The following is a 24,404-nucleotide window of genomic DNA, read 5'->3' as shown; positions in this document are numbered from 1 at the left end:
GGACGGAAGCTTGGGGAGCTCCTAGCTTATTGTCTGCTGTTGCCTGGTTTGTTTCAGTGATTCCATGAATATAGGAGAATATGTTTGCATTCCTGTACAGTCATTTCTGTGTTATTACTACTCTGGCAGCCTTGCGTTTTTGGAGACTTGTTTGTGGCTCACCAAGGGCAACCCATTTAGGGTGTGACCTACACGTGTCCAGGGGCAGCCTCAGTGGCAGCCTCACTCCTCCCCGTGGCTGAGGCCCCAGGTGATGCCACATTGCGGGGAAGACTTCAGCTTCGCCTCGCCATGGCCACAGACTTCAGCTGCACTCTCGTCGCTACCGGGAAAGCCACCCTTTCCCCGAATCCACCCCCACCCCCTCTGCAATGAGAACCTCGAACACCTGCTCTTCCTTTTGGCTGCTGAGTTCCTTGGCTCCTGTCTCACTCTTGGCGGTCATGGATCCCCACCCTCCTGCCTCTGGGCACAGCAGGGGCCACCCTCCTTCCAGGGAGAAGACCAATTCGTCACCTGTGCTTTGGGGTCGCTCCCCCAGTTTCAGACCACGGACAATCTCGCTCAACCTCCCTTCCATCTTCACACACAGGAATCACAGGAGGCCCTTCCAGCCAACGGCAGACTGGGGATGACACAGCAGCAGCTGCACACGGTTAGATACACTGTCCAGTGGTGTCATGGCAGGATTTGGGGCCGGCGTTGTGGTGCAGGGGGTTAATGCCCAGGCCTGAAGCTCTGGAATCCCATATGGGTGCCGGTTCGAGACCCGGCTGCTCCACTTCCCATCCAGCTCTCAGCTATGGCCTGTGAAAGCAGTAGAAGATGGCCCAAGTCCTTGGGCCCCTGCACCCATGTGGGAGACCAGGAGGAAGCACCTGCTCCTGGCTTCGGATCGGCACAGCTCCGGCTGTTGCGGCCATCTGGGGAGTGAACCATTGGATAGAAGACCTTTCTCTCTCTCTGCCTCTCCTTTCTCTGTGTAACTCTGAGTTTCAAATAAATAAATAAGTCATTAAAAAATAAAAAGAGAGAGAGAGAGAGAGAAACTCCGGGATGCTCAGACAGTGACCAAATCGCCGAGTGCTGCATTTCTCAGAACGCGTCTCCCCCGTTATGTGACACATGATGGTAAGAAACAAAAAAGCAAAACAGCAGCCTGGCTGCCACCTGCCCTTGCTCACAGACACGCGACAGCGCCACCTATCCTGGCTGTCTCCATTCCTTCCCTTACACTGGCTTCTCATTTCCTCCTAATGGGGATTCCATTTAGCTTTTGTGGCTGTGATCAAAGACCTGCAGGGTGCCGGGACGAAGGTCACGTCCAGCATCGGCCACTGCCTTGATCTGTAGACAGCACTCAGAGCTGCAGGACACGAGTTCCTCCTTCTGCAGCTCCTCCATTTAGCCTCATTTTTCAGGCTCGTATTCTTTTGGCCAATCCTTTAGTACTTTTTATAATTTTTGAAAGATTTATGTATTTGTTTACATATGTATTTATGTATTTGTTTGAAAGGCAGAGTTAACAGAGTGAAGGAAGGAGAGAGAGAGAGAAAGAGAGAGAGATCTTCCATCCGCTGATTCACTCCCCAAATGGCCTCAGTGGCTGGGGCTTGGCTAGGCGGAAGCCAGGAGCCTGGAACTCCAGCCGAATCTTCCATGTGGGCGACAGGGGCCCAAGTACTTGGGTCAACTTCTGCTGCTTTCCCAGGTGCACTAGCAGGGAGCTGACTGGAAGTGAAGCAGCTGGGATGCTGGTGTAGCAAGAAGCAGCTTAACCCACTGCTCCACAACATGGGCCCTTGGCCAATCCCTTAGCTCACAGCTCAAAAGCCAGTGTTAAGGAAAGCCACCCCCAGCACCCCACGTCACTCATTGCTCTCTAAACACTGTTAGAGCACCAGGGTGCTGCCAGACACAGACTGGTCACTGTCCCATCTGGCATTTTTGGGTGAAGCTCGTGAATACTGGAGTCGCTGTTCAACACCTCCCAAGCTAGACTGCAAAGGGTCTGCCTGCGCCGCACGTGTGCCTGGCACTGCTTCACACAGGACTATATTCTAAGAAATGCAGCATCAAGTGATTTCATCGTTGTGCCAACACCACAGAAGGCACTTACACACACACACACACACGGTCTAGCCCACTGCACACCCAGGCTACGTGGCTTAGCCAATGCTCCCAGGCTAGCAGTCTGCACAGTGTAAGCCACTGTCACCCAGTGGTAAGTATTTGTGTATCTAAATATAGAAAAGGTACAGTAAAAATGCCAGGGGATAGAGAATTTTCAGCTCCATTATAATCTTATGGGACACTGTCATATATGCAGCCCTCTGTTGAGCAAAATGCCCCAATGTGGCTCATGGCCATAGTTGTTCAAGAGAACAAGACACGAGCTACACGTACAGTACATGAAGAAGCCCGCCCCTCAGGACAAAGGCACTGAACCAGACCCTGCTGATATTCTCCTGAAGGCCTGTGATACTCTGGGGCTCTGGGAAGTGGTAGCCCCCCGTACCTCGTATACATTTATTTATTTATTTATTTATTTATTTTTAAGATTTATTTGAAAAGCAGAGTGACACAGAGAGAGGGAGAGACAGAGAGATCTTCCATTTGCTGGATCATTCCCCAAAAGCCTGCACTGCCAGATCTCTGCCAGGTGGGAGCCAGGAGCCAGGAACGCCATCCAGGTCTCCCACATGGGTAGCAGGGGCCCAAGCACTTGGGGGCCACCATCTGCTGCTTTCCCAGGTGCATAGCAGGGAGCTGGATTGGAAGCCGAGCATCTGGGACTCAAAAACCGGTGCTTACAATCCGATGCACCACAACGCTGATCCCTCCTGGATCCTTGAAACAAAACGTATCCCTTGAGAAAGCATGGGAGGTGTCACTTTCTCATAGCTAAGAGGCCAAATGGTGCAGGAACTCCTCAGATGGGAAAAACCACCAAAGAAGCAGCTCTTTGTGGGTGAGTTGTAAAGCCCAAAGCGGAAGAAATGAAAACACAAGACGCCTTGCATAATTTCCTCCAAAGACTTCAAGATCTCTTTTGAGGGGATTAGCTGTATTCTGGAGCCATTCCCAAGCGTGGTGCCAAAGGCAGCAAACTTCCTTTGACAGAGATAAGGGATAACGTTCCCTGAGACCACCAGACTCTCTGGCTAGGGGAGTTGAAAGGCTCTGAGCTGTGCACACCACTCACCGGCCTTTGACAAATTAGTTTGCTTTGCTTTCCGAAAAGTCCCACACATGGAGCAATAGATCTAAATATCTCTGTATATGTGAATAAAGCCGACTGACTTTTTTCCCCAAAGCTAGGACGAAGGACTTCCCAAGACATGAAAATCTGCGAGTAGACTCTGTATTCAGAGGCTCACTTGTGAGGTTTACCAGGACTCCAAAGGCAGAAAATTCAAACCCTCAGCAAAGCACACGGGGAAAAAACCCCAGGATTTCTCAGCTGCGAACTGGGCAACACCAGATTACATCTCCACATGGTCATCTGGGTTGAAGTGTGTAATCTTTCTTTTAAATGTTTATTTTAATTCAAAGGCAGTGTGACAGAGGGAGACGGCGGGGTGGGGGTGGGGTGGGGAGAGAGACAGTGAGATCTTCCATCTGCTGGTTTACTCCTCAAATGTCCACACAGCCAGGACTGGGCCAGGCTGCAGCCAGGAGCCAGAAACTCCATCAGGTCTCCTGTGAGGGTGGCAGGGGCCCAGGTACTTAGGCCATCGCCTGCTGCTTCCCAGGCACATAAGCAGGAAGCTAGATTGGAAACACACAGTAGCTGGAACGCAGACCCACATTCTGATATAATATGTAGGTGTTGTAAACAGTGGCTTACCCTGCTGTGCCACAATGCGTGATCCATAATCTATTTTTTTTTTGAAAGCTAAATAGAATTACTTATTTGAGAGGCAGGGAGATAGAAAGAGCTCTCCCATCTGTGGGTTCAGTCTCCAAATGCCGGCAATGGCCAGGGATCAGCTGGAGCTGAAGCTGGGAGCAGGGAACTCAATTCAGGTCCCCCAGCTACTTGAGCCATCACCTGCCTCTTCCTGTGGTCCATACTGGTAGGGAGCTGGAACGAGGATGGAGCCACATGCCCTGAACCCAGGCACTCGGATACGGGACAAGGATGTCTTACCTGGCATCTTAGCCACCAGGCCACATGCCTGCCCCAAAGTGCATCATCTTAACTTGCCTTCTAGGCCACATGAGCAGTGCTGAACCACTGGCAGGACCAGGGCACCGTATTGTAACAAGTACAAGGACAAGACTTTTATGGGCTGGGCAATGGCATAAAGAGGTTCTTTCAAGGCTCCTTATGTGTTATTTTTGGAGTTTTCATTAAATGACAGACGTGAAAGCAAATAACACAAGAAAAAGTAACACATGGGACAGATGAGATAGTTTGGTTTTTCTTAAAGAGGCAGTACAGTAATCCCTCCTCATCTGCCAGGACCCTCAGTGGATGCTAGAAACTCTGGATTGTACTGAACCCTATACATGCTATCTTTTTCTGTACACACAAGCACATGCTAAAGTTTAATTTACAAATTAGTCACAGTGAGAGATGAAAAACATAACTAATAATAACATACAATGGTTATGACAATATACTGTAATACGTGTTATGCAAATGTGGTCTTCCTCTTTCAAAATATCCATTTAATATTCTTGGACCATGGCTAACCAGACACCTGAAGCCACAGTGTGCAACCATGGGTCAGAGTGGACCATGGCCACGTGTGGTAGAAAGAGCATAGCATTTGCAGTTAGGAGATCTGGTTTTGAAGACTGTCTCTAGACAGCCCCTGGCCTCTCTGGACAAGTGTTCTCATTGCAGATCTGGGCAGATGCTAAGATTCTGAGAAAAATAAATGAGACAAAGCCAAGTGATGCACCTAGACTGTGACTGACATACAACAGGTGTTCAATAGTGCATTTGTTAATGCAGTAACTCATTTGGCAGATGTTTATATAAAACTAAGGATCATTATCCATTTCTATAAAAGTTAAAGAGAGCCTTCCAAATTTTTGGCTTTGCTATCACTTCAAGTGAGGACTAGAAGGTAGTACATTTTTGTAAAGACACAATAATACAGATGCAAATCTCCCTGACATTCTTGGGAAGAGATTTATGATGTGACCTTACCAAATGATGCAATCCTTTACAATTCATTTAGGGGGGACTTCTGCTGCAGGAAGAAGCAAGGGGACAGACTCCACACTTTGGAAAAGACACCAAAACAATGCTCCCCAGAAAGCCACGAGTAACCTGTGCATGGGATAAAGCACCCCTCCTCCCGCCTCCGCCTGGACTCGGCTGTTTCCTGTGTCCTGTGCAGCTCAGCTCCTGGAAGGCTTGCTCTGGCACAGACTAGCACACAAGTAGAGCACAGGCAAGTGGAGCCCACCTGCTGATTCTTCTCCTGCCCCATCACCTGTGGATTTCACTGGTCAGGTTTGTGTTTAAGATTAAGAAGAGGGAGGAGCCACTCTTCTTCCTATTCAAAATCAACACAGGCTGATAACATGTAACAAACCCCTTTCATAGCTAAAGAAAGTACATGGTCAAAATGATTCACTTAATAGGCAATGTTCACATAGAGAAAAAAAGGATACACCATGTCTATAGTACGCAATGAGTTCTCTAAACAAAGGTCATTGAGTAAAGTGAGCTAAGAGTCTAATTACTGATACATGATTGAGGGAGAGGATCTCTTTGGCAAGGCAGGGACCACCCCCCAATCTTGTCTGGGGACTCAGAAGGGAGACCGTGGGAACTCATGGGGTCTCGGTACAGACATTGCCCATCAGGATTGGGAGCCCCAGGGCCAGGCTGGGGTTGTCTGCATTGTCCTTGCAGAAGGTAAGCTGTACATGGGCTCCAGCAGCAGCAAGACACCTGTATTTCACGTTGCGATTCAAGTCAAGGGACAGTCTGCCGCCTGAGCACACGGCTGAGGGGCTTTCTGTCCTGCTGGGACCTGGGAAAGGACTGTATACTGCCAGCCCCACTGGAGACCTGGGCTTCGCTCCATCTGCCAAGGGCACAAAGCTTTCAAAAAAGACAAGCTTGTTCAAGGGCAGTTTCCCTCTGCTCCGTCTGCATCATACTCACAGTGTGGTTCATAGGGAGGTGGGGGGTCCCCACAAGGCACACACTCCATGTCTTGAAATCCAACCAGTTTAGTCTTCCTATAAAACCTAGGAGAGAAAATAATCCTTGTTATCTCTTACATCTCAGCACACAGTTTCAGCCAGTAAGACTTATGTCATAAATTACCAGCAGTCTCCATTACACTTCTATGTCTTAAAACAAACAGAAAATGTATGTAAAGGCTTAAGTGTAATAGCATCTTAGATACTCATGTCCTTGGAAAGTCCATCTGATAGGCACAAAACACTGAAGAAATACCAATTAGCTAAACATCACATTGTCATTCCCTCTGCTCACACTTTTTTTCTGACTTGGGGTGTTAGTGAAGGAATATGAAAACGGTGGTTTTTGATATTTCTTTTGTAATTTAAACTAAAAAAAGCTTACAAAGTGCTAGTTGTTTTTTTAAGCATTTATTTGTTTGAAAGAGTTACACAGAGAGGGAGAGGTAAAGAGAGAGAGAGATAGAGAGAGATCTTCCATCTAGTGGTTCATTCCCCAGATGGCCGCAACAGTTGGAGTTGGGCCAGGCGGTAGCCAGGAACTTCTTCCGGGTCTCCCATGTGAGTGGCAGGGGCCCAAGCACTTGGGCCATCTTCTACTGCTTTCTCCAGGCCATTAGCAGGGAGCTGGATCAGTAGTGGAGCAGCCAGGACAGAGACCAGTGCCCATATGGGATGCCAGCATCACAGGTGGTGGCTTTACCTGCTACACCACAACACCGGGCCCAAAGTGCTAGTTTTTAACATTGATATGCAGATACCAAAAAAAGCCAAGCAAATCATAAAACCAATGGAAAATTCTGGAGAGATACTCATGCACTCTTGAAATGGGGATGTCTTCTTAAGCATGACAAGAAAACTCAGAGCCAGAGTGAAAGAGATGAACAACTTTGACCACCACACACACACACACACACACACACAGGTTTTAAACACATCTGAACAGCAAAAACAAACTAATAAGGCACCATGAACAGTCAACAAAGAAGAAAACTGTAAAATTGTTCCAATTATACTACTATGTATAATTTAAGTTTAAAACTGAAATATCATTATGGTGAAGGTAAACAAAACAACTGAAAAACAGGCAAAATGTGTACATTCTCAAAAGAACATTTCATAATGTAAACTGTTCCCAACTAAAATCAAAAAGCATGATGCTACTACAAATTTTAAAAACTTATCATTAAAGTGTTTCACTTCATTACTAATCAAATAAATGTAAGTTGAAGGGAAATGTATCATTTTTACTTAGAAAAATCAGAAAAGTTTTGATGTAAGTATAGGCAAATAGGCATAAATATAAATATAAATATAAAGCCATTTGGAATATACATAGCCATTTTTAGGAGTGCAATTTATCACTATATCACCAGAACCCAATACAACAGTTAACTTTCTTTACCCAGTAATTTCATATCTAGAAATTTATCCTAAAGAAATAACCGACTGGGTAAAGCTGTGTGTGTAAGACGACAAGCACAGCATTGCTTATAAAAGAAGTCAATCAGGCACAAGTGTGCACAATCCCCGGGTCCACCATTGGAAATGACCAGTCTTGGCAGACCCTAAGCAAGGGAACACTAGGCAGCCTTCAGAATGATGATGCGTTGTTAGGTTAATTAAATATTAAGTGACAAAGAGATGCATATATAATATTATTCTGTTGTGCAAACACACACAGCGCTACAGATTCTTTTTGATAATTTATGGATGATGATACAAATGCTTATGTGGATATATTTACACTGAAAAATGTTTGGAAGGATATTATATCCTAAATATTAACAGTAGCTGCTTCAGATGGTGGGAATTCAAATGATTTTTTTCATGTTTCTATGACAAAAATAGTGATATGGAGGCTAAGTGCTGGAAGACAGGCTGGTAATTATTTTGTGAACTCAGATAATGCAGTAACAAATCTATATCATCTCCATGAATCAAGCAAAATTTGCATTTGAAATTAGGTAGGGTATTTCAAATGCCCAAGTACATTCCACAATTGCTCAACATTCTCTTCCTATTTGATTATGAAAATCTGTCCAAATGATATGTAACACAGTGACTTCCCACTAGATTTTCATAAAAATGGTGAAAAAGCAGCCTATGGAAATGGAAAAAAAATTTGCAAATCATATATTTGATGAGGGCTAATTCCAGATTATACAAAGAACTCCTACCACTCAACAGCAAACAAATAGATCTGGTTAAAAAATGGGCAAACGACTTAAGCAGACATTCTTCCAAAAATGACACACATGACGAACATCCAAATGAAAAAGATGCTAAGGGGAAATCGTTTGGCCTAGTGGTGAAGCCACCAGTTAGGACACCCACTTCCCACGTTGGAATGGCTGGGTTTGACTTCTGGTTCCAGCTCCTGAATCCCATTTACACTGATACAGATCCAGGGAGGCAGTGGTGATGCTCAGGTGATTGGATCCCTGCCACCCACGTGGGAGACCTGGACTGAGCTCCCGACTCCTGGTTTCCATCCTGGCTGGGGGTGTGCTGGGGGTGCCTTATGGGCATTTGGAGAATGAAGCAATGAATAGGAGCTCTTTCTCAAACAATAAAAAAAATCTCAAAATAAATAAATATATGGCAGTCTCTCAAAATATAGAAAAGATGCTCGACATTACTAATCATTAGGGAGCACTGGTGCCGCGGCTCAATAGGCTAATCCTCCGCCTGTGGCGCCGGCACACCGGGTTCTAGTCCCGGTTGGGGCGCCGGATTCTGTCCCGGTTGCCCCTCTTCCAGGCCAGCTCTCTGCTGTGGCCCGGGAGTGCAGTGGAGAGTGGCCCAAGTCCTTGGGCCCTGCACCTCATGGGAGACCAGGAGAAGCACCTGGCTCCTGGCTTCAGATCAGCGTGATGCGCCGGCCGCAGCGGCCATTGGAGGGTGAACCAATGGCAAAGGAAGACCTTTCTCTCTGTCTCTCTCTCTCACTATCCACTCTGCCTGTCAAAAAAATAAAATTAAATTAAAAAAAACTAATCATTAGGGAGCTGCAATTAAAACCATGGGGAAGTCGCTTCACAGCCATCACATGGGTTACCATCAACCATACACAGGAAACCCCAGATGGAAAATCACAAGTGCTGGAGAGGATGTGGAGAAACTGGAATCTTGCGCACTATTGGAGGGACTGTAAAATGGTGCAACTGCTGTGAAAGCAGTATTTCCTCAAACCACTGAAAACAAGGCTACCGCTTGATCCAGCAACACTGTTTCTGGATTTATACACAAAGGTCTTCCGGGCAGGGTCTTGAAGAGATATTCGCACCTTCATGCCCACTGCAGCATCATTCACAATAGCCAAGAGGTGGAAGAAACCCCAATGTCCACTGATAAATGCATGACTAAACAAAATGTGGTATCTACATACAACGGGGTGGTATTAAGCCTTAAAAAGGAAGCTAATCCTGTCACATGCTACAGCATGAAGAACCTTGGGAACATCACCCTGGGGGAAATCAGGCAGTCACAGAAAGATACACACTGCATGTGTCCACTTAGAGCAGTCAAAGTCACAGAAAAAAAGCAGAGAGAGGCTACTGGGGCATAGTGGGAGGGGGAAAGGGAAAGTTGTCTAATGGAGTTGCAGTTTGGGAAGCTGAACAAGGTTTGGAGATGTGTTTTACAGCACTGCGAACACACTTTACACAACAGAATAGCACGCTTCAAAGTGGTTAGCATGGGAGGTCAGCGCTGGGGTGCAGGGGTGCCCCCGGGGACACTGGGAGCCCATGATGGAGTGCTGGTTGGAGTTCCAGCTGCTTGGCTTCCATCTAGCCACCTACTGATGTGCCTGGGAAGGCAGCAGACGATGGGCCCCTGCCACCCATATGGAGGTCTAGCTGGAGTTTCTGTCTCCTGGCTTCAGCTAGGGCCATTTGGAGAGTAAACCAGCGAAAGGCAATGCTCTCTCTCTCTCTCTCTCTCACTCTGTATGTCTCTCCCTCTCTGCCTTTCAAATAAATCTTTTAAAAAATGGTTAAGATAGGCCGGCGCCGCGGCTCACTAGGCTAATCCTCTGCCTTGCGGCGCCGGCACACCGGGTTCTAGTCCCGGTCGGGGCGCTGGATCCTGTCCCGGTTGCCCCTCTTCCAGGCCAGCTCTCTGCTGTGGCCCGGGAGTGCAGTGGAGGATGGCCCAAGTGCTTGGGCCCTGCACCCCATGGGAGACCAGGAGAAGCACCTGGCTCCTGCCATTGGATCAGCGCGGTGCGCCGGCCGCAGCGCGCCTACCGCGGCGGCCATTGGAGGGTGAACCAACGGCAAAAGGAAGACCTTTCTCTCTGTCTCTCTCTCACTGTCCACTCTGCCTGTCAAAAAAAAAAAAAAAAAAAAAAACGGTTAAGATGATAAATCTTATGTTTTTTTGGTTTCTTTAACCATGAAAATATAATAAAAATCATGGGAGAATAAGAGTAAACTTTCTTTAAGATGGAATATATGCACACTAATATTTTTTATTCCTTTAAGCCAGAAACCTTGCCAAACGATAAACTGATCAAGTTAAATACTGACAAAGTCTAAGTTTTTTTTTTTATACATTAAACTCATTTTATGTAAGACCCCAAAAAGTGAAAAGTTACTTAACATTTTCAACAAATATTTAGGATAGAGAAATACAACCTTTAAAACTTTTTAAAGTGAAAAAAGAAAAACTGTGACATATTGGAAATCAAGCATAGGCATTATTTAACATTTTTAAAGTAAAGAATTCTGCCTGGGATGGAACAGGTTGAGGTCTAAGCTTCCCCTGACAACTGCATGAAACATGCTTGCCAAAAATGTATTTATGAAGACATACTGAGGAGCAGCACACAAGTGAGGCTGGAGGAGGTGAGCAAATCAGGCCATGTTCTGAGTGACCTTTAACTGAATCACTGGAAATAATGAGAACTGCAGATAGGAAGGAGGTTTCGTGGGGCTGGCACTTCCTGCCCAGCGCAGTACGTCTCACAGGAGAAAGGATGCTTAGGGGAGGCTCTGCCTGCAGCTGGCAATAGCACAAAAGCACTCAGAACCCACTCGGCGTCCTTCTTTATTCCAGTAGTTTGGAGGCAGAATCTCAGATTTTTTTTTTTTTGACAGGCAGAGTGGATAGTGAGAGAGAGAGAGAGAGAGAGAAAGGTCTTCCTTTTTGCCGTTGGTTCACCCTCCAATGGCCACTGCGGCCGGCGCATCGCGCTGATCCGAAGCCAGGAGCCAGGTGCTTCTCCTGGTCTCCCATGGGGTGCAGGACCCAAGCACTTGGGCCATCCTCCACTGCCTTCCCGGGCCATAGCAGAGAGCTGGCCTGGAAGAGGGGCCACCGGGATAGAATCCGGCGCCCCAACCGGGACTAGAACCCGGTGTGCTGGCGCCGCAAGGTGGAGGATTAGCCTGTTAAGCCATGGCGCCGGCCAGAATCTCAGATTTTGATAACCACTGCAAAATTTTCAAAATTAGCAACTGACTCACTTTTTCCACTCAGTTCAAAGTGAGATTAAGGTCAGAATCTTAAAAGCATAGGATTCTGCTGAATTACCAGTTATGTAATAATGATTAAAGACATTGGTTTTTCAAAAAATTTCCTTGAGAGGCAGAAAAACAGAGAGACAGACAGCTGCCATCCCTTGACTTACTCCCCAAATGCCTGCAGCAGCCGGGAGCTGGGCTGGGGTCAGTGAGGAGCCAGGAATGCAATTCACATCTCCCACAGGAGTGGCAGGAGCCGTTACTTAAGCTGTCACCACTGCCTCCCCGGTCCTTCCTTGGCAGGAGCTAGCGCCGGGATTTGAATCCAGGCACTCTGATGTGGGATGCGGCCATATTAACTGCTAGGCTAAATGTCCAGTCCCCAAATACTTTCAATCCACAATTCGCAGTGTCTATGGATGTAAAAACCACTGATACGGAAGGCTGACCATATTTGCGTGTGTGTGTGTGTGTGTGTGTTTAATTTAAAAAAGGTTCTACAGTTTATACACCCAGGTCCCACACTGGAGTAGCGGGGTTTGGAAGTGGGTTTTGATTCTCAGCTCTGGCTCCTGACTGCAGCTTCCTGCCAATGCTGTTCCTGGGAGGCAGAGGTGATGGCTCAAGTGGTGGAGCTCCTGCCACCCATGTGGAAGCTCCTGATGTTGTCCGGGTTCCCAGCTTTGGCCCCAGCCTAGCTGTTGTGGGTACTTGGAGAGTGAACCAGTGACTGGGAGTGTTCTCTCTCTCTCTCTGCTTTGTAAATAATAACAATAACAATAACAATAAATCCTCCACAAATTAAAATAAAAAACTTGAAGATCCAGAAATTAGAGTTTTGTGATACAACACTCAAGAGGAGTAAATACTTAAAGACATCTAGAGATCATCAGAAATTATTCTCCTTTCTCCTTATTTTGTTTAAAATGCTATGGTTTGGGGGACACAGGAACATTTGCAACTCCGTTTCCTGTTCAGGAAATAAACTTTACAAAAACTAAATAAAGTTACATACAAAGTGTGTGATTAAACTGGTTTCCCATTGTTAGATTTGACTTCTGGTTCAGAGAGCTAAAGCAAAAAGACAAAAGAAATACATACTGCCTTTCCTTTATCACTGGTTAATGAAAGGTAGCATATAAAGCCATCTGATAGGTCCAAATTCTCTTCTCTGACAGTGAATTTGATGGGGAATGTTGAGCTGAACTGATTCCAAATATTACTAGTTAGCCTAATAAACGCTGGGTGTGAAAACTGCAATGATAAGAAAACCTGGTTGTAGACCATTGCTTCTCCAATCTGACAGCATCTGTTCGAGGAGAGAGCACAGCACGACCCGCTCTGGCTTCTCAGTGACCTTGCCTCACCCAGTGTTGATGGCAGCAGCTCCAATCTGTGTGCTACAATCAAGTCACGGTCAAATTCCTAAAAGCGCATGTGTAATGACACTGGATGACAACTTTATTCTCTCCTGCATTCTTGTTGCCTTCTTATTGCTTGGAGTACACCATAGGCAAGAGGATGAGAAAACAGACCAGGGCCACTGCGGCAGCTTTTGGGAGCAAGGGACTGGTGGTAGGTGGGGCATGAGGGTTGAGGGGTGCAGGGCACAAAATGGGTGGAGACAGTCTTTGGATTAGTCATCAATCCAAGACTTCCAGTGAAGTTAGACACAGGCTTAAAGCACTGGGGTCAGCGGAGGACCTGAAACACTCATCCTTGCATGTACAAGCTGGCTGACCTTGGGCAAGTCCTTTATCCATGCCCAGGACCAGAGTCCACCTTGGTAAAGAGCAGATGACATTCGCCCTTCCTTTACAAAATGGTCTTGAGGACTAAATAAATTCATCTGCATAAAGTGTCCAGGAAGTAATGATAAATGAGAGCTATCATGGTTACCAGAAGCAGCAAAGAGCTGGCTGGGGCCAGGCTATTCTTCCAGGGCTGGGTGCCAGGTCCCTTCGCAGAGAAGAGATGAGGGCATACGAGTCATGCAAAGCTCTTGCTGGCCCGGGAGCCCAGGAACTGGCAATCACGTCCACTTTTTTGTAGCAACCGCTGTAGAACCAGCAGTCTGCTGGACACTTCACATACATTGTATTTTCAATCCTAACAATTCTGCATGTTGGTATGATTATCAGATGATCTTACAGGGGAGAAGAATGGGCGTCAGGGTAGCAGATACCAGGCCCAAGGTCACTGCACATATCCCTGAACAGGGCCTTGCTCTCTCTTGCACCACGCAGACTGTGGGCACAGAGAGGCCTTCGTTGCTGCCTGGAAAGAGGCAGCTGGTATTCTGTTGGCCTGAACTTCTGAGCAGCAGCAGCAGCAGCAGCAGCAGCAGATCTTGTGAGAGGAGGCTGGGGCTGAAGAAGACATCAGAAATCACAAAGCCGCCATCACACTGGACTCTGCCATCATTTCCCTGGAGGCAATGTGCATTTTGTTCCTTTTCTGTCTACCTGAGTTTTCCTGACTGTGAAATGGGTTTCAACTGTTTGCCTTCTTTTACAGAAACATAGTCCAGCTGGGAGAGTATTTTTAAAACACTCTGGAAAGACCTGGGTAAAAGTCACTCTATAATTATCAACTGCCTCATACATTAAAGCTGGCTCAGAAAGGATGTAACTTTAAACTAATCACATAAATAAACTGTGACACATCACTCAAATGTCTATTCATTTATAACTTTCCCGCATCTAAGTGTTTACTTAAAGAATGAACAAATACTGTAGAAACTAAAGCCGCAGGCTCGGATGTCAATGCAAGGGGTTAAGCACACGGAACCGTGTGTGGTGGGCGGCCCCTGGGGAGCCCTGTCTCTCCTATTCTAGCAGCACACAGTCTTGGAAAAATCCCAGGAGGTACCTTAAAAAAAAGCTTTGGTTTTAATTATTTATTTTTACTTGAAAGGCAGAGGGACAGAGCAGAGAGAGACAGAGACAGACACAGATCTTTCATCTGTTGGTTCATTCCCTGGCTGCGCCAGGCTGCAGCCAGAAGCCTGGAACTCAATCTCCCATGTGGATGGCAGAGACCCAAGTCCTTGATCCATTTCCACTGCCTCCTAGTAGGGAACGGAAATCAGAAGCAAAGTGAGGACTCAGACCCAAGCAAGGTACTCCAGCTTGCAACGTGAGCCTCCTAAATGGGATTTTAACTGCTGCACCAAACACCACCTCATGGCTTTAAAAGCTAAGTCCTTGGGTCCCGCCTCCCCCACCCTCTCAGGCACTGCCTACCTCAGCCCATGCACCCCTCGTGCACCTCCTCTTCTTACCACCCCCTAGACGAAGAGGGTGCACACATACACACTTTCATCAGAGAATTACGGGAAACAACAGAGCTGGGTCAGATCTTCAGTTCATATTCTTGAATTTGCACAAGATCTAAACACTGGGTGACGACACTCATAAATGTCATCACACATAGGTCTGAGATTATAGGTCAGTGCTTTGGCTTCGATGACACACGTATTTAGATACAATTCACGAGGCACACAATTTACCCAACTCGAGTGTACAATTCAATGGCGTTTAGCATATTCTCAGCGGTGAAACCATCACCAAGGTCAGTCTTAGCACAGAAGGAGAACTTGTAGCCTTTAGCTACCACCCACCCCATTCTTCCCAGCCCTGCCAAACCCCAGCCCGGAGCAACCACTAATTTACCTTTTGTCTCTGGAGGGAAATTCTGGACACTTCATGCAAATGGAATCACAGATCCGGTCTTCTGTGACCTGATGCATTCACTTAGCATGCTTTCTGGGTTCACCAGGCTGTAGCACGGGCCAGAATTTCTTTCCTTTTTCTTGCAGATTGATATTCGATTGCTCAAATACACCCCACTTTGTTGACCCAACCATCATCAGCTGATGGCCACATGGGTAGGCAGGCCTCAGTGTTTTGTGCTGAGACAGAACACCACAGGTGGGTAGTTTACAAAGAACACAAATTTACTTCTCATGGCTCTAGGGTCTGGGACGCCCCAGATCAGGGCACCAGCACCTGGTATCTGATGAGACCTTCCCTGCTGCGTCTCTTTGGCAGAGGCGGAAGGACCCACAAGGGACTCACTCCCCGAGTTGGGTCCCTTCATGAAGGGGAGGCACCTTCAAGACCCATTTCCCTCTTCAAGGCCATGGCTTTGGCCTTTGACACTGGCAACAGGCAACTGTTGAGGAGACACATACACACTGTGCAGTCTTCTGGTTATCATGCAGAGTCCTGCTATGGACATCAGCGTACGAATTTTGTGTGCACAGGAGTTTCAAGTTCTCTCGGTTATATATCTAGGAGTGGAACTGCTGGGTCACAAGGTAACTCAATGTTTGACTTTCCGTGGAAATGCCAAACTGTTTTCCAATGTGGCTATGCCATTTCATGTTCCCACCAACAGTGTGCAAAGGTTCCAGTCTCTCTACATCCTTGTCGACACTTGCTTTGTTACCTTTTGGACCATATCCATCTTTGTGGGTATGAAACGTGTGATTTCAATTAGCATAGCACTGATGATTCATGACATTGAGTATTTTCCATGTGCTTATTGGCCATTTGTGTATCTTCTTTGGAGACTTGTCCTATTCAGATCCTTTAACTGGATATTTGTCTTTTTAGTAGTGCATTGTAAGACTTGCTCAGGTACTCTAGATAAGATATTCCCTTATCAGATGTATCATCTGCCAATATTCTCTCCCATTCTGTGGGCTGTCTTTTCACGTGTGATGGTGCCCTTGGAAGTACAAGAGCTTTTCATTTTGATTTAGTCCGACATAGCTCCTGCTTCTTTTGTTGCCTGCGTTTCTGGTGTTAAGACACTACTTTTGCTGTTTCTTAGATGCACAAGATAATGCTTAAGCCACCAAGCTATTTCCTACCCTGTTTCTTCCCTTCAGGCTCATGGGTCTTTATCTCCCCCTCTGATCTCAACAGGAGCCCCACTGGACATCAGATCAAAACCATCGAGTCTGGTGTTGAGTCTGGTTTGAGTCTTTGTCTGCAGCATCTTAGACATAGATTCTCACATTACCTTCCCTGAATACGACCCTAAACATCGCCACACACAGGCTCAGTGACCTTGCCTGAATAATCTTAAAACTTGATAAGGCCCAGTTTCCGAAAGCTATAAAAAATAATTTGTGTAGGGGCCAGTGTTGTGGCACAGTGGGTTAAGCTGCCACATGTAACACTGGCATACCATATCGGAGCGCTGGCTGGAGTCCCAGCTGCTCTGATCCAGCTCTCTGCTAAAGCACCTGAGGAAGCAGAAGAGGAAGATCCAAGTGCCTGGGCCCCTGACACCCACATGGGAGACCAGGATGGAGTTTTGGGCTCCTGGTTTTTGGTCTGGACCAGCCTTGGCCTTTGTGGCCATCTGGAGAGTGAACCAGCAGAGGAAAGAGTCTCTCTCTCTCCTTCCCTCCCTCTGCTCTATCATTAAGTTATCATGTTTCTCTGCTATATCTCTTTCCCTTCCCCCCTAGTGCGGCACTACCTCTTTACTCCCTTACCAATAGGTGGCTTCCCCCACCCCCGCTCCTCCCGCGTCCAGCATCCCCCAGCTGTCTGTTGTATCTGGTTCATCCGCCCAGTGGCTACTCAGAAGCATTCAAAACTTGAGCAGCCCTCCTCCTGGGCTTCCCACTTCCCCGGGCCCAGGTGTGTTTCCCTCCAAACAGAGAGGAAGACAGCACAGTGGGTCAGGCATGACCTCGTGCAGAGTCTCAACAACTATGGAGCTGCAAAAAGTCACGGTCTAACCCCCTAACACAGGCAACAAAAGGAAGCGATTATGCGGACTTTACTGAAATGAAAAGCTCTACACTTCAAAAGATGCCAGCAAGGAAGTGAAGACAACCCATGGAATGGGAGAAAACACTGGCAACTCGTGTACGATAAGGGCCTGTGTTGTCTGGATTATCTGGAGGACTCATACGGCTCGATATTTAAGATGTCCATTGATGGGGCTGGCATCGTGCTCACTAGGTTAATCCTCCGCCTGCGGCGCCGGCATCCCACATGGGCACCGGGTTCTGGTCCCAGTTGCTCCTCTTCCAGTCCAGCTCTCTGCTGTGGCCCGGGAGGGCAGTGGAGGATGGCCCAAGTGCTTGGGCCCTGCACCCGCATGGGAGACCAGGAAAAGCACCTGGCTCCTGGCTTCGGATTGGCGCAGTGCCAGCCGTAGCGGCCATTTGTGGGGTGAACCAATGGAAGGAAGACCTTTCTCTCTGTCTGTCTCTCTCACTGTCTAACTCTATCTGTCAAAAAAAAAAAAAAAAAAAAAAGATGTCCATTGACAGCTTTTGCCAATTCTCTTCTCTCGTCCCTTCCTCTGCTACTCCCTTGGCCTTCTCGAAGTTTCTTCCTCATGGCCACGTTGGGGCCTCACCCTGGATGTTCCTTCACGCACAACGTTCTTCCTCCACATACCTGCTTGGCTGACTGCTTCATCTCCTTCAAGTCCTTGCTCAGATCTCACCTTTGCAGTCAAGCCTACTCCCATTCCCAAATCCAACACGACGTCTTGCCTACCCATCACCATGGGCCCATCTAATCCCCCTCCTCTGCTTCCGGCTCTCTTCTTCCCCTCACAGGGACCACATTTCTGTGTACTTCATTTCTTCATCAGTTATTATTAAAGACTCGACCAGGATGTAAACCCTACATGGGCAGGGATCTTTGCCACTTTGTTCTGCGAGATATCCCAAGCACCTAAAGCAAAGTCCTGCAGCTGCTCAGCATGTATCTGCTGCCATGGTTGGAGGGTGGTGGTTCCACTGCTCTGATTGCTAACGAGGATGGATGTCTTCACATGATCAATAGTTACACATGCCTCCTCCTTTTGTGCATTGCCTGTTCATTTTCCCGTCCATTTTTCTTTTTCACTGATCCGTTCGCAGGAACTCTATAGATTTTCACGACATGGATCCTTTGTTAGTGCGCCTTTTCATTTTATGTACAACCAGTGTCCATCACATGGCAGGCACAGATAGTCCAGTGGTGAATGTTAGATGAGAAGCACCGATCACTCTACTCTGTCTTGGGGTTGATATCTGTGTGCACGCGAGTTTGGAAAGGAACCACAGAAATGCCTTTAAAAGTAATTAAATGAATAAGGCAGGGAAGAAACCATTGACTCACCCTGGCAAGCAGTCCCCACACACGGCGTCGCTGGTGACGGAGCAATTTGCCTTCTGAAAGCGGTTTGCGAGTGCACAGTCCAGACACGGCTTGCATTTCTGGAAGCCCCAGTCCTCCTTGAACCTGTGCGGCCGGCATGTAACACAGTGTGCATCCTCCCCATAGCCGAAGCCACATTCCTGTGGGGATTAACAGGCAATAGAAAGCTATTCAGACTTCGCAAGCATGAAAAAGGAAAGACGCTGGGATAAAACGAAAAGAGCTGGTCTAATAATTACCAAGTGTAGGCCTTCCTGTGTACAAAGGCAGCGCTTTCAGCAAGTTCAAATGTGTCTTCCCCTGCTAATAATCTCTCTTACTCCGATAAGTATACTCAGTCATCCACTTTATTCAAGAAGCCACGAGCATGTGAATCACAAAAGGTCTCGGGACCCCCTCTGCGCCATTATTGCTAGCTGATGGAAGAATTATGGCCCTTTCTTCTTTGCTAATTAAGCCGGTCATGTGAATGTTCAGGCACTCAGGCCCGGTGACACATTCAGAACGCTTATTCACTTACCAAGGCAGAAAATAAGTACTTGGAGATCAAGGGTGATAGTGTAGAAAATGAGGATAACGGCACCGGCGTTTCATAAGCTTGCAATCCCAGAATCCCACCCAACAGATACACTTCGAAATCATTTCCTTGACACGTTTGGCAATTGAATATTTTCTCAGACTTGCGCATATTTGTGAAAAGAATGCTAAATTCTTGTTCAGACAAAACTCTGCGGGCACTAAAGGTTGCAAGCTTTTTTAGGTATGGGCATCAGGATGCAGCCCTGTTTTTCAAGGTTGAGTGGAACAAATGACTCCCTAGACCCACAGGTGATTATTTCCAAGTTCAACAACTAGATACATGACAGCACAGCCTATAATGTAATTGTAATGTAACCACAAAAAGAACGATGCTGATATGTTTTCATGATAGTTTGAAAATTAGCTATGATGTGAAATTAGACATATGATCCCACTGCTTACCAACACCATAATAATGCATCCTCACACATTCTCTCAGTCAGACTCCTTCCCAATCAGGATGGAGCTTCAGAAAAGGCATGTAACGTAAACAAAGGGACAGAAGTCGTGTTAGAATTGGGATTTGAACCTACACAGTTTAATTCCAGAGTCAGACTTCATAACCCCTAAGCTGTAGGGTCTGTCAGGTACTGGGTGTGCGTACACCTATTTAAGAAGATGTCAGAAAAGTTGCACACTTAATGTCAATGTACTGCATGGTGGTTTCTGGAAAAACACTGCAAACAAAAACACTGCAAACCACTAAGAAAACGAAACAGAGAAACAGGGGCAGGCATTTGGCACGGTGCTTAAGACGCTGGTTAAGATGCCTGCATCCTTCACTGGAGCACCTGGGTTCAAGGCCCAGCTCGGGCTCTCGATCCCATCTTCTTAGGTTGCAGTAGGTGATGGCTCAGGAATTGGGTCCCTGCCACCCACACGGCAGTCCTGGATTGAGTTCCTGCCTCCTGGTTTCCGCTCTGACCCAGCCTCAGCTCCTGCAGGGGACAAGAGCTCATTCTCTATCTCAAATAAATAATTAAATAAAAATATTTTCAATTTATAAAACAATAGTGTTAACAGTTGCAAGAAGAACTCCTGTGAAGAGAGGGGCGGAGCAAACCCACAACACTGACAAGACACAGCTGGAGGGGATCTCTCAAGGCCTCAGCTTCCTCCTCCATAAACCTTGGCGGCTAGAATGCGAATCCCGAAGTGTTCAAAATCCCTCTTCTATAAAATTCACGTTTTAAGTTCATCACCCATATTTATGAACAAAGTCAACTTAGCCATACTTATTGGTCAAAATTAAATCAAAGCCAATCTAAAGGAGGGTACTTTGTGTGCTCAACATGTGACTCAACGAAAGCTGGTGAGTGACCACTTCATTCAGCTTTTTAGTTTTGTTTTACTAATTAGCTCAGCCATGTTTTGGATGGCTGGTACCCTTCTCCCTTGTTACTCTGTCTTTCAGTGCACATCTTGAACAAGCCCGACAAAGAGTGGGGGAGGGAAAAGTGTAAGATCCACCACCCACTTCATCCTCACTAAACCAAAGGTGCACACAGGAAAGGAAAAAAGAGAGAGAAAGGGAGAGAGAGAGAGAGAGAGAGAGAGAGAGGCGGGATTCGAAGGACTAATTCACAAACTGGAATTTCTTTAAAACTATGACTAGGGATTATCTGTTTAAGGTAGGAGTACGGTAGTGAAATTATGAGATGTTTTCAGTTTTTAAAATTCTGAGATAGTTTCATTTTTGCAAAAATGTCCATTATTCTTGTCATCAGAAAAGCAATAAAGGAGGCATGAGCAAAGAGAATTTCCTTAATTTCCTTGAACACGTGCAGGGCGTTGCAGCCAGGCCGTTGTTACTGCTTTGGGGCTTTTGTGCGTGGCACTGTGGCTCTGCCCTCGGACACATGCATGCTTCAGCTGAGCCCTTTCATTGCCTAGAGAGCAGAGAGCTCGCAAAGCCGGCCGGAAGTCCAGGGAAGAGCCGCCCACTCACAGCGCTGCCCGGGATCAAAGCTTGGCGCCCGAGACGCGCGGGGTGGGGTGGGGGGCTCCGCACTGTTCCCCTGCTGAGTCTCTGCGTCCCAGGTTCGCACAGGAGCAGAGCTTCAAAGCCGGGCTCTGATCCAGGCAGCTTGGACTGGGAAGTCTCGTGTACAAAACCCAACAAAGCAGGGGAGGGAAAAGGCGGCGAAGGAGCAGAGGGGAAAACAAAGGGAAAGAGCGAGGAGGAGGCAGCGGGAGAGGGAGAAGTGCGTGGCCCGGGGAGTGAAGGGCGCGGGCCGCTCTGCTCAGCCAGGTTGGCCGAGGAGAGAAGGTGTGTGTTTTACTGCACTGGCTGTGCAGATGCAGCAGTCTGAACACCAACCAGCTCTGCCACTGGTTGGCTGCGCTACTGTGGGAACTCGCCAACCCTGCCTTCTTCCTCGGTGAGAAGCAGATAGTGACACCTGCCCTGCGGGATCGCTCCGAGGGAAGATGGAGAAAGCCTTTCCACGCCAAATCAAACACCAAATGAGCATTCATTAAATAAGTGAGACCTATGGCTGTTATCATTTTAGATTTTCTACAGCTCAGTAAATCCACTAAGCCAACTTTTCTGATTCAATTACAGTAAAGCTACATTGAAAGAGCAAGGGGGATCTTCAGACCTCAGGTTTTTCTAGCTTACTTAAAACAGCACTTTGCACCTAAAACATTGTTGTAAAATATTTGTTAGGAAGGCAGCATGAGAGAGAGAGAGCTAGGGAGAAAGGGGAGGAGAGAGAGACAGTGATTTCTGCAGGTTCACTCCTCAAATGCTCATAATAGCAAAGACTAGGCCAGGCTGAAGCTAGGAACCAGGAACTCCATCCTGGTCACCCACGTGGGTGGCAGGGGCCCAAGTACTTGGGACAAAGCAGGCGCATTGGCAGGGAGCTGGATTGGAAGCAGAGCTGTGGGGACTTGAATTGGGGCTCATTTGGGATGCCAGTACCATAAGCTGGGGCTTAACCCATTGTGTCACAGTGCCAGCCCCAAAACACCTTTATTAAATAAAAGTCTTTGTGGAACAAATCCAAAAATTTTAATTAAAGATTTTTAACCGGTGCACAAAGTGTCACTGAGCGGTATTTGGTGAGCTGTCCTTTGTGCTGTGCTCGAACAGGGAACAGCATGGGGCCCCATTGTAGTGTCACTCCTCCCAGGGCCGGCTGTCCCCCTCACACCACTTCCTCTCTCCACGAGAAACTAGCCCAGTGATGCAGCGCGACAGGAACATCAGAGAAATAGAAACAGGACTTCTGACAGTCTCATCTCTCTTGAAAGGAAAGTGCTTTAGGCTTATTTTTTGATTCCTAACTCCAGTCCAGGGTTGGCGTCATACAGAAGGACTAAGTTTTGCCACGTTTCATTCTCTGTCGTTTCCACGCCATTATATTTTGTAGAATGGGGGCATTTCATGCACTTGTGCCTGTTTTGTGTTTCTGGGTCCATGCTACAATCACATATAGAAAGAAAGCAAAGCAGTCGCCAGCTGCCTCATATTCTGCCTTTCTTATCTCCATGTCAACTTGCTGTTTCTACTTAGAATTTTTGTTTTGATGGCAGCAGTGGTAACATTCATGGGAGTGGGTTTAGAGAAAGCTTTGCATCCATAAAATGAGAAAATGCATTGGGCATACCCCATATACACATCTGGGAACCCTGATAGAGATTGCTTATTGAGGGAATTCTATTTGAAAATATATTTTTCTACAATATTTAGCATCAAAAACATAGTATTAGAAAATCAGTCTAGTACCATTTTTAAACTTTAAAAGTTTATACAGTAGTTCCTGGTAATGTGAGGGATGAAAGAAGTGACAATTCAACATGTTGGATTCACTACATACCTTGAAATAGCTAGAAATTCAGAGAAGTCTTTTTCCAAGGAATTAATAACAGCATCGTGTCCTCAGCAGCAACAGTTTTTAAACAATTGTCAGATTTCTACAGCACCATCTACTGAGACACTCTGTAATTATTTGTAATCCAGGCTATAAACAGCATATAACTATTAAATTACCCCCAATATAAAAGTCTGCTTTGATGTTTTTATTTCATTTAGCAAAACCGGGTGGTTAAAATGCCTTGAAACCTTCCCCATTAAGTTCAATAAATAACTCCCAAGAGAAAAAGAAAGAGGCAGGACAGCAGCAAGGGAGGCCCTGCAGTCACCTCTGACCCCTGCAGTGCTGGGTGGCACAGCCCAATGGCCTTTACAGACTGTCACCTCACTGGCTGGAGAAGCTTTCTTTTTATTTTCCCTCTCTCAATGTTGAAAAGCCACTACTCATAAGTTGTTTTTAGAAATCAGCCAGGGCACCTTTCTTTCCATCCCTGGTCTCTAACTTCCTCCTCCCTTACACACAAGCAAGCACTGGTACTAGGTTTAGGGTAAGGCAGTGGACCCACTGTGTGTGTGTGTGCGTGTGTGCGTGACTGTGTGCGTGCGTGACTGTGCATGTGTGCATGTGTGTGCGTGGGTGTGCTTGTGTGTATGTGTGTATGTCTGTGCGTGCTCCTCGTCAGCTGAAGCAGAGAGGCCTCCTCTGCATGGATGCAGTCATTCTCATCACTGCACCTCAAGTGCTGGGACAGGAGCGGCCAACTACATTAACGCTGATCCGATGACCCGATCCAGTGAAAACAGGAACAAATCTTTTCTCACTCACCTCTCCTCCCCCGAAACTTTTGGAATAGAAAGGGGGTAATTTCCCCAGGTCCATTGTTTTGTGGGGCAAGCAGAAACTAAATAGGTAAATGTTAAAGTGAAGGCAATGAGCTACCTTTGGCTTTAGCCTTTTGACAAAGTCTCTGCTCTTGATCGAACTTTAGGACTAGGCCTCTCTGAGCCACTGTTACACTGGGCCTTGTCCTCAAGACCCCATTGCCCCCCAAATCCTGTCCAGTTGGTTTAGCCAGAAATCCTCTTACCCTGTATCTGATCACCCTTGACGACTGAGTTCGTTCCTTATCCCCATCGCCCCCACGCCCCAGGGGTGCCTGCTCACCCCAGCCAGTC

At 46.9% G+C, this 24,404-nt stretch overlaps 1 protein-coding gene across 2 annotated transcripts in view; it reads right to left on the bottom strand.

The window, feature by feature from the left end:
• TNFRSF19 (TNF receptor superfamily member 19) overlaps window positions 1–24,404 on the bottom strand; it is a 105,977-nt gene that overhangs the window by 45,646 nt on the left and 35,927 nt on the right. For both annotated transcript variants that reach the window (XM_062194558.1, XM_062194559.1), the window contains exons 4-5: window positions 18,788–18,966; window positions 6,134–6,219 (exon numbers count right to left, since the gene is read on the bottom strand). In XM_062194558.1, the coding sequence (XP_062050542.1) occupies window positions 6,134–6,219; window positions 18,788–18,966 (265 nt within the window). The remainder of the gene's footprint in view (window positions 1–6,133; window positions 6,220–18,787; window positions 18,967–24,404) is intronic.

The sequence above is a fragment of the Lepus europaeus genome, chromosome 6 (genome assembly GCF_033115175.1).
Source record: "Lepus europaeus isolate LE1 chromosome 6, mLepTim1.pri, whole genome shotgun sequence".
Lineage (NCBI taxonomy): Eukaryota > Metazoa > Chordata > Mammalia > Lagomorpha > Leporidae > Lepus > Lepus europaeus.
Note: the sequence above shows the minus strand (reverse complement) of the source record. Positions and strands in the feature narration are given on the sequence as shown.